This window comes from Phymastichus coffea, unplaced genomic scaffold (genome assembly GCF_024137745.1).
Source record: "Phymastichus coffea isolate CEN01 unplaced genomic scaffold, Cenicafe_Pcof_1.1 PCOF00153, whole genome shotgun sequence".
NCBI classification, from domain to species: domain Eukaryota; kingdom Metazoa; phylum Arthropoda; class Insecta; order Hymenoptera; family Eulophidae; genus Phymastichus; species Phymastichus coffea.
In genome coordinates, this window is record NW_026706964.1 from 306167 (window position 1) to 316206 (window position 10040).

The 10040-nt window shown below is 40.6% G+C and overlaps 3 protein-coding genes across 3 annotated transcripts; all 3 read left to right on the forward strand.

The window, feature by feature from the left end:
* Positions 1 to 692: 692 nt before the first annotated feature.
* LOC131672567 (lipopolysaccharide-induced tumor necrosis factor-alpha factor homolog) lies at positions 693 to 1542 on the forward strand. The gene is made up of 2 exons (XM_058949874.1): positions 693 to 966; positions 1233 to 1542. The coding sequence occupies exons 1-2, from the start codon at positions 809 to 811 to the stop codon at positions 1333 to 1335; spliced, it is 261 nt and encodes an 86-aa protein (XP_058805857.1). The 5' UTR covers positions 693 to 808; the 3' UTR covers positions 1336 to 1542.
* A 4176-nt stretch (positions 1543 to 5718) lies between these two features.
* Positions 5719 to 6820, forward strand: LOC131672562 (lipopolysaccharide-induced tumor necrosis factor-alpha factor homolog). Its single transcript, XM_058949869.1, has 2 exons — positions 5719 to 5996; positions 6528 to 6820. Exons 1-2 carry the CDS (start codon positions 5827 to 5829, stop codon positions 6628 to 6630), a joined length of 273 nt encoding a protein of 90 aa, XP_058805852.1. The 5' UTR covers positions 5719 to 5826; the 3' UTR covers positions 6631 to 6820.
* A 530-nt stretch (positions 6821 to 7350) lies between these two features.
* On the forward strand, positions 7351 to 9979 carry LOC131672569 (glutamate receptor ionotropic, kainate glr-3-like). The gene is made up of 7 exons (XM_058949876.1): positions 7351 to 7560; positions 7625 to 7734; positions 7797 to 7970; positions 8025 to 8242; positions 8299 to 8516; positions 8581 to 8837; positions 8897 to 9979. The coding sequence occupies exons 1-7, from the start codon at positions 7351 to 7353 to the stop codon at positions 9168 to 9170; spliced, it is 1461 nt and encodes a 486-aa protein (XP_058805859.1). The 3' UTR covers positions 9171 to 9979.
* Positions 9980 to 10040: the final 61 nt, after the last annotated feature.

Here is a 10040-nt window from a genome sequence, read left to right on the forward strand (position 1 = left end):
AATACTTGCAAAAAGAATATGCAAATATTCTTCCCTTCTATGCGAACAGTGTAGAGTAAAGAGTTAATTTGAATAAAGGTATATTTTATATATGCGTGTAGATATACCTATGGAACGCGGTGTGTACAATTTATTCTTTGCTTGGCTAAAACCTTCCTGGTTAATATATTTGCTGTAGCTTGCGGGTAAAAACAGTGCAAAGGCGCTATTCGATTATTTTGCTCAAGTTCTTTGATGATATTAATTTAGCACGTAGGAAAACCTCTTATCAATTTAGTAGATTAATTCGTTCGATCGATAATCCTTTTCAATAATATTTATAATTGAAGAATAAAAAAAGTACTTACTTTGCAAGATCGCTGCCAAGTTCGAAATTGAAATTCTTTTTTAGTTACCTCGATGCTGTCACTGCCTGCACACATTTCATTGGACTCGATGAAATGACGTCATGATCATGAAGACGAAAAACGGAATTCTGAACGGATAAAAAGACTTTTATCGATGAAGTTAATTCCAAAACGATTCCGACGATGATCAATTGTGGGTTCTAGTGCAATTCGGCAAATTTTTCAACAGCGACTGAACTCATCCATGCGAAATAGTTTTAGAGAAATCACAGCTATTTTCAGCAGTGGCGCTGTATCCGTCTATATATTTTTTTATCTAGCGCCTTATCAGCAGATGGTACTAATAAACTAGACGATGGCGGGGTTGGAATCTTATAAAAACGGCGTTCTGACCCATACTTCGCACAGTTCGCTGGAGGTTTTGAAATACAACGGCCGTGTGATAATAGTGTTGGTGAGTTATGGCGAATCCGAATGTGATAATTCTGCAAGATCCACAGGTTGGACCTGATCCTACGACGATGACTTGTCCTCATTGCCATGCAACGATTACCACCATTGTAGAAAATCACCCTTCTATGAAGACCCATCTTTTCTGTATTTTAATTTGTGCTTTAGGGTAAGTTTGAACTCAACAAGTCTCCGGACTTTTAATAAACAGTCGTCGCGTCAATTTCACATCATATGTGCAATTATCGGTAACTTGAACTCTTGAATCGACAAGAATCTTTTTCGTTTCTTACGCAATAAACAGCCAGCTATTATTCGAGCGTCGTGGCAAGATAAAACCCGTTTGACTTGATAAAGATGACTCAAAAGGTCCAACAGGGCGTTCTACGTTGCGAACGATAAGCGCGCATAAGTCAATTGCCGTTGATTTTGCAGGTGCATTTGCTGCGGGCCTTGCGTCTACTGCGTCGATAGTTGCCTGGCCAAGAAACATACCTGCCCGAATTGTCATCAATTCATCGGAATGTACGACAAATAAACCGGCGAATGAGCCCGTTGACTTCGACTACGATTACGGCATCTTACGATTGCTGTAACTTTAGAGCTCAGTATTACGGATTGCGGCGATGCTACTCAAACGAAGACGATCCGCAATTTCAAGAATTCATTTTTAACCTAAAAACGTCATTCTGGCTATTTATTATTTATATTAAAATATTTGACCGAGGATAACGCAGAAGATTAAGAGAACGTGCAATAAAAATGTTTATTAAGTACCTGCATCTGAAGTTTTTGCTCGACTATCGAAACATTTGCCGCTAGATGACTTACGAACACGAATGAAAACTTATCTTTATTTTTGGTTGCCAAGCCTTATATTGCGTTATATTCGTTCGCTCGCGCTCGCAAATGCCGAGGCGGAAACCAACTGAGAATGGACGGTTGGCGCAACCGATGAATCGCTAGCGAGGAGGACAGACTCGAAAACAACGGCTCGCGCGTGCGCTCTCGACGAAAGCGCTTTTCCGGCTCCTTCAGTTCGTAAATTTTTGAGGTTCGAAATGCGAACTGCGCAAGATCGAGGGGCGAAAGCTGGAAAGTAAACAAGAGAAGGGAAGGGTGGCGCGCTTTTTTTTTTTCTTCTTTTTCTTTGGTTACGCGTCGCGGGAGCCCGTTTTCTGGTTATGTAGGCGTCCAAGTTCGAAGATCCTCGCGGCCGCCAATTCGGTGGGTACTCGCTTGCAGAACTTATCAAGTTTTTCTGACCGATACAATTTTTCAGCTCGTTGACGGCTTCGAAATCCGAAGGTCTTTGCAAAGGGAAAATTGTAAGTCATGGCGCATCCAGCGTATCCAAATCCGCTGCTGGTCGGCCCCAGCCCTGTATACATGACTTGTCCTTACTGCAGAGCCAACATTACTACTCAGATAACTTCTCACCCTACCATGAGTACTCATTTCATGTTCATTCTTCTTTGTCTTCTCGGGTAAATTTTCACCTCGAGAGTCTTGGATTCTCGTAATCACATTAAATTGCATTTTCCCGTTAAACGACCATCGCCTGCTGTTTCTTTCCTTTGAAATTCACAACCAACGAAGAAAGTATATTAAAACCGCTCGTGTATTGCAGATGCTGGTTCTGCGCGCCCTTCGTTTACTGTGCCGACGAGTGTATGGCGAAGGAACACGTATGCCCGAACTGCCGTAGACTTATCGGCGTGTACCAAAACGCTTGAGGTTCTCCGGCGATAATTGGCGATTGGCAATGTAAATGCTCCCGTAGCGAGTTAAGGCTGACTAGCAAGTCAAACATTTTCGAGCGATCGTTAACGGAGATTTAAAAATAAATCGCATAGCTGTCATAAAAAGCAGTGTATGGAGCTACCAGCATGTATATTAGCTATATATTTATGTGCGTACGTGCGTGTGCGTATCTGCGTTGAGTGGGTGTGAGCGCCTGACTCAATTGAGAATGCAAATAGGCAGATTCTTAAGCATCATCGCCGCTTCATTATTGCTCTGCCGTGATGGAATTTTTCGTGCAGGGACTGCATAACAATGAGAATCGTCCTTTCATCCAGAGGTCCTGGTTCATTGGTATTGGTTACGCACCGTCGTTTGAGCCTAACATTTTATTCGAGCGAAGCCGAAAGTTTCGCCTCGAAGCTGTCGTCGCTCGCGGCAGATGCACTGCTGACGTCAGGCGGTGGCGACGCTCGGACTCGCTCTCCTTTTTGTCTCAGCGGACGCATCCTCCGCAATCCCGTCGGCACGCATGCGCGAGCTCGGAGCTGGTGGCAGCGACTCGGCAACCGCTCGCACTCGAGTTATCGACGCGCGGCGAAGTGCTTGCGCGCGTGCCGTCCGAGCGAATCGGCACGCGAACGCGCACGGGTGTCGTGCGATCCGCGATGAGTCCGGAGGAGTGCGAGCGCGAAACGAGAGTGACGATCGTGGTGAATTCCTCGGGCGGGCCCTGGCCCAGCGAGCTATTCTGCGCTCGCTGCCAGTCGTACGTCAGCTCGGAAATAAATCTCATCCCTTCCACGAGGACGCACATCGTTTGCCTTCTGATGTGCCTCGCGGGGTAATCCGCGACGTCGCCTGACTTTCGCGCCCGACGCCGTGCCGTTGCACAGTGGAACGCAGCTTTTCAGATTACAATGTGCCTCTTTCTTTCCAGTTGCTGTCTATGCGCGCCTCTCGTCTACTGCGATCGAACCTGCATGGCGAAGGAGCACTATTGTCCGATATGCCAGCATCGTTTGGCAGTTTACGATGGCTGATGCGATCGTTAAAAAGACCCAATCACATTGACAGCTTACGTTGGGCAAACGGACCAATTTACGGTTATGATTTTCGCTCGAAACTCATTGCACTGTGCATCTTGGTTGCAAAGCTACATACTTTGATGTATGTTTATCGACATGTTTTGTAAAATTGTTCATTCTATATCTCGACCTCGTTACTTTAAAACTCTTCGCTAAAATAGAATTTTTACGTACTTGTTAATATAATTCTGTTAAATGTGCAATATACGTTTATCACTTTTTTAACATCAGATCAAAGCATGTAAACTTTCGCTTGAATTTTCGGAAACAACTCAATTATTACGAAGATTAACAGTGACGTAGATATTTTCAGGAAAGTCATCGTATAATTACTTTCGATCCTTCGTTCAGATTTGCTTTTTCAGATATAGCGTCGGCAAAACACTTCTTTGCCGGAGTTATTTCTGATAATTGAAAACTTTTGTTGATTATTCTTGAACATCTATCTGAAAAAATATCGACTCTCGGTAATTCTCGTCAATATTGTTAGCGCCTTCAACTATCGGGAATAATCAATTAAGCTGACTTTTTCATACTGAAATTTTAACCCAATAAAAGTATTTCGATGCTATCTATTGCTGCGCTGCTCGGCATTTCATGCCAACGAATAGCGTAAAGCGACGAATTAAATGCCATATCGCTTATGGGTTTAATTGCTAAAGTTTATCGAGTTATGATCAATTAAAGAAGAACGTACAGACCACACGACGCCGTCGCAATTGATGCGACTGGGACAATGGCGAGGACGCCTCGCAGAAAACACTGATTTCTATCCGTTTCTTTTCTGCGTTCTCTCGATGTGCGTTGCTTTTCATCAAATAATTTAACGATTGTCCCTGCAAAAACGCTTGGCTCATTATATTCAATGCAAAGTGTTAAATAGAACAGTACGGTTGGTTTCCTTACATGAAAATGCGAAGCATGCATAATTCAATGATTTTTTTACGCTGCAGTCACAATGACGTCGATTACGGCTGCTAATGATCGTAGGATGAGCATTAAATATAAATCGTTCGTTAAGCAAAACAACGCTGCTGTATAAATGAAGCAATTTTTTGGGTGTCTGATCTCCGACAGAACAGTAATATGCCAAGTTATAATGTTGATTATTTTAATTTATTTACATATTCATTATTATTATTATTCCTGTGATAGAAATGATAGATGAAAATGTTACGCTGAAAGGAGATGGTGGAACACGAGCTGCGCGACTTTTCGGTCGACACACACAGGTCCTTTGTAGAATAATCATAAAATTTTTCTTTTGGCCTATTTGGGATACAGAAAGAGAGAATTTTATCTGCACATTCTGCATCGTGATTTTCTCAACGTATTACACTTTTCTGTAGTTGCTTGACATTGAAGGCCTGTTACGTTTAGGCTCGCGCGTACATTTTCTCCAGCCTCTGATTTGATTAGGGCTCGAAAATCGAACGAGTGAAGTGAATAAAACACTGTAAGCCAATGAGAAAAGTGCTGGAAATTGCACCTTTCTTAGTTTTAGAGGCTGAGAGAGGGACTTTCCTCCCAACCACCCCAGGGCTTAAAAACAGCCACGCGAGCTAAGCGTAGCCAATCTCTGCCGCAGTCCCGAATTCCGGAAAATTCTCAAGTTTAATCGTATAAAACACGACATTAAGGAAATTAAAGGGAAATAAGTAAGTAAAGGTTTTCACTTTCTCTTCCCTTCTATCAGAAATTTAGCTTCGCGTTCGTTTGTCTGTTTTCGAATAGAACTTCGACGAGATTTTGGATGTTACTCTACAAGACGTTTCTTTGTTTTTTTTTATGTGGATTGAATCAAAGTATTCGATGAAGCTCTTGTAATATAAAATAGAGAATGGAAATTAAAAAAATGGTTGATTTTTTTATTCATTTGCGCTTTTATCGTTACTGTCAGAGATTTCAGACGAGCACAATTCACAGTACCCCCCCCCCCCCCCCCACACCAAAATTTCACATATCTAAATAAAACAACGCTCCTATAAGAAGTATGTATATTATCAGTGCTTACCAAGATAACGTATATAGAGGAAGATGAGTAATTTCTTAACAGTAGATTAGCAACGGTCAAATGACGTGAACAGGTGTGTTGTAAAGTTATAAAGCCAAGCGCTATTGCCGGTGGATCGTCAGTGTTACGACAGAGTGTACAGACGTCGCGGTCGAAATAAAAATAATTTTTTCGTTTTGAAAATATGACGCATCACGGTCACCAACCGCCCGTGGTCATAATGACCGGCACGAATGTTGGTCCTGAACCTATGACCATGACTTGCCCTTACTGCAACGCCACCATTACCACGAGAATGGAGACCGAACCGACAACCAAGACTCACTTGCTGTGCCTTCTAATGTGTCTGTTTTGGTGAGTTTTTCACGCGTCAATTTTCTTTTATTGGACATGCACACATCGTGGATCATACATAATTGGACTATTCATTCCTCCATATTTTTGTTTCGAGCTTGCCTTAGGCCTTTGGAAACATGTCAATAAATTCGATCCACCTCGGTACATCTTGTTCGTCGAATCGAACGTTGACTCACCGGGCAAATATTGATTCGCGCGTGCCTTCTTATTAAAAGCCATCGTTAATTTCGATCGATTCATTTTACGCGATATTCTATCGCGATACACATCGTTAAATTAATTTTAAAAGGCTTTCTCGATCGCTATAATTAGAAATAATGCTGACCTAAAAAACATGCAGTTGATAAATAAAGAAGAAGATTAGATATTATCTAGATTCAAACTTTCTTTCGATAATGAATCTATGCGTCAATAGAATGCTAATGTCGTTATCAAATCGCGCACATAGTTTACCTAATATCGTCTCTTTCCGACTAAAGCTTCGAATAAAAAAAATGAATAATATCCTTTGTGTGTTTTTTTTTCCAGCTGCTGGCCTTGTGCGCCGTGCGTTTACTGTATCGATAGCTGCCAAGCAAAAAAGCACACTTGCCCGAACTGTAATCATTTTCTTGGTGTCTACAATAACTAATTTGTCAACGTCGTGCACTTTTACTTTTTTTTTCTTTTGTACATACTTGACTTTGTAACTGCGATAACGAAGACTTATTGTCACGATTCGAAATGGTGAGCTTGATTTTTTTATTTCTGTAAATCGTCGTGTTTTTTGTAGATGAGCGTTTTGAAAAGCTAGGATTTATTTGATAATAAACGTCATCTATTCAAACCTGAAAAAAAAGCGTTATTTTATGAAAAATAGAAATAAGTGTTCAGAGACACTCCTCTTGGAGAATTGTCGAGTCTCAAGGACCAGGAGAAACCCAGCGAAACATTTTGTTGATCTTTTAGCTCCCCATTCTCATGCAGATCAGACGCTGCGATGCTAAAAATACTTAGAACTCGTTCTCTTTCCCCTCGTCACAAGTCACAAACCGAAATTTTCTAATCTCGCTGCCGACTATCTGTCCGTAAAAAGTGCAGTCCTCAAATTTAACCTTCTATTTATATAATCAATCGCGCTTTCTTTTCTCTTATCGTTCTATATTAATCGTCTCCGATTCTATTCGGAGCACAAGCGCGACATCCAGGCGCTCGAGCGCTGAAATCAATTTCCCAAGCTGAAAAGAGACGTCTGACGCAATGCCGCACTATTCAAATTAATGACAAATCAGATAACGATAAAAATGAAGCTTTTAGCTTCGTCGCGCCGGCGAAATTGATTCAGTTTACTCTCGTCACGCGCGTCGTAAAAATGTCGCCCTTTGTCTGGCTGTCGTTACTCAACGCGATCGACATTTGTCGCGCGATCAGCGGCATTGTTTGGAATGCAAGCAATCAAACTTTCGTGCCGTTGTTTAGCATAGGAAGTTTCTCGCGAGCCAAGGACCGGTTCTCGAACAGATTCAGATCGATCGAGTACCATAATTTCCGCAAGGAAGTACTGGTCGTCTCTTACTACCAGGTAAAAAGCTCCTCGACCTACTGTAGACGATCGTTGTAAAAATGTACTTCGCTAACGACATTAGGAGGGTCGTTCGAAGGAATCGAACATCGTGAATTTCGTGGATAACGATACGAGGATCACTGGTGTCTGCGGTGACATTTGGACGACTCTTGCCGATTACTTGAACTTCACGTACGTCACATCCACCTTCCAGCGAGACGCAAACGCCCTTTATACGGATTTATATTGTACAGTCTAGTGCCGATCAAGCTGGAGAACAAAAATTTCGGCAACGAACTGGAAAACGGAACTTTCGACGGCCTCTTGGGTCTCATCCAGCAAAACCAGTCGCAAATCATCCCCAGAGCCGGTGCATTCGCGAGTCGTTTGAATTTGGTCGAATACACCGTCCCTTTGTGGACGATCAGGTAAGCACTTCAAATTAAAAATCTCAAGTGGAATGCAACGCGATCCCGCCACAGATATCATCTGTACGTGTTGCCCGAATGGAAGCACGATGAAATCTGGATGATTCACTTGTTCTCCATGGAGCTCTGGTACTGCGTGTTCGTTTCGCTGCTCGCGCTGAGCTTGGCGGGCTACGCTTATGAGAAAATCTCAACCATAACTGCCCGAGAGCCAATACGGTGTAACCTGCAGGATCACATTATTTACACCATTGCTATTGCATCCTCGCAAGGTTCGCACCGTCTATACAATTCTCATGATTGATAGTCAAACGAAATTGTAAAACAGGTTTCGTACCGCCGGAAGTCCACAAAAAATCTCGAATAATATACATCTGCACGAGTATGTTTTCGTGGATCATACTCATAGCCTTCAGCTCGCACGCGATATACCTGATGATGAACCGTAAGTACGTTCTGCCTTTCGCTGGACTGAAGGATCTAATCCAGACTACCAAGTACGATGTGATCGCTTTTAACGGGTCGATGGTTCATCAAGATTTTGAGGTGAATGATTGGTTTTTTTTTATTTTTCAGGGACGATGACTCGATAAATCTGATTGTTTTATAGAATCTCGCATCGAGGTACTACAAGCACGTGCGTGATTTTCAAAGAGTAAGTTTCGCACCAGCAGCCAGAGATCTTTACGAGAAAGTTTGCTTCAGTAAGAAACACAAGTACGCGGCGTTCGAAGCTGCTGATCGGCACAATGCAATTGGCCGACGTATCTGTCCGAGACTTGTGCCATCGTGGGAATCGTATTTTGAAACTTGGATCTCGGCGGCGATTAAGAAGGGATTTCCGTACAAAAGAAGTTTTGATGTTGGGTAATGAGATTTATGACGAGAGACAGAATTCAAATTTGATTTTTTTATATTAATTTTAGGATATTGAAGATGATTGAGTTTGGGTTGATTGATGCATTGAAAGCACGATGGTTGAATTGGCAGCAGGAGAGTAATCGAGAGGCCCCTTTTCAATCCATAGATATTTCTCAAGTTTACTTGATATTTGGAATATGGATGGTAGGAATAAGTGTGTCTTTTTTCCTTCTTTTTGTTGAGAATCTACTGATGTTGATAAGAATTCGGTCGAGTAAGAGAAATGTTAAGCGTAGATTGCCACCATTTTCTTATCAGAACAAAAGTGTTGAAGCGTAGAGAGAAAGGCGTTATATCTGTTTTTCAATAGATTATCAAAATTTAAATTAGTCTAATTAATATTTAAAATAACTCTATGAGATTATCATTATCCTATTGTTACATTCTTAAAAAAAATTAATATCTTTTATTCAACCAGAAACTTGAAATAGAAATTTGCTCAAGTAATTACCGTAACAGTATTTTTAAGATTTATTGATAGTAACTTGACGAATATTCGCTAATGACTAAAACTAGCTTGAAAAGGACTTTCCGGTGAATTATTATAGATAAAATACTCTTTAACACACGGAACTATAATCTACATTTAAAAAAATTAAATGCTTACATGTTAATTTTTTGCGTTTAGCATTCAAAAATTAACTTACAATTTTAAATAATCGGAATACTGTTAAGAAGGCAAGTAGAGAAAAAAATATGCTGTCGTGCATTATACGGTTTTTCATTTTCAACAGAAAAATTATACTTCATTTTCACACTCATTCACAAATGAAACATGCAGCTGAAATTTATAATCGACAAAGCTATATTAATTGTTATTCAAATTATAGTTGAATTAACCGTTACCACTAATTAAACAAGTTGTTAATGTTGACATATCTACTATAAGTTCTTTTATCCCTTTAAAAAAATATAATTATACACTAATTACTCACAATATGAACATTTATCTGCTATACAAATTTATAATTTAAAAACAATTTTATTAATACCAGTCGAAAATGCAACAACTTTATAATAATCTAATGCTTGGTAAGTTGATGCGATTGTCATCATTTGATCACGAAAAATTAATGCAACTTGATCTTTTATTTTCCTTCACGAATTCATTTTACTAAAAGTATACATTATATACTAATTGCAAGACAG

Excerpts from the sequence above, each read along its gene's own strand:
- LOC131672562 (XM_058949869.1), top strand. The coding sequence starts at position 5,827 with ATGACGCATCACGGTCACCAACCGCCCGTGGTCATAATGACCGGCACG. Across the intron at positions 5,997-6,527 it reads CTTCTAATGTGTCTGTTTTG|CTGCTGGCCTTGTGCGCCGT; the intron begins GTGAGTTTTTCA and ends TTTTTTTTCCAG.
- LOC131672567 (XM_058949874.1), top strand. The coding sequence starts at position 809 with ATGGCGAATCCGAATGTGATAATTCTGCAAGATCCACAGGTTGGACCT. Across the intron at positions 967-1,232 it reads ATTTTAATTTGTGCTTTAGG|GTGCATTTGCTGCGGGCCTT; the intron begins GTAAGTTTGAAC and ends TTGATTTTGCAG.
- LOC131672569 (XM_058949876.1), top strand. The coding sequence starts at position 7,351 with ATGTCGCCCTTTGTCTGGCTGTCGTTACTCAACGCGATCGACATTTGT. Across the intron at positions 7,561-7,624 it reads TGGTCGTCTCTTACTACCAG|GAGGGTCGTTCGAAGGAATC; the intron begins GTAAAAAGCTCC and ends TAACGACATTAG. Across the intron at positions 7,971-8,024 it reads GTCCCTTTGTGGACGATCAG|ATATCATCTGTACGTGTTGC; the intron begins GTAAGCACTTCA and ends ATCCCGCCACAG.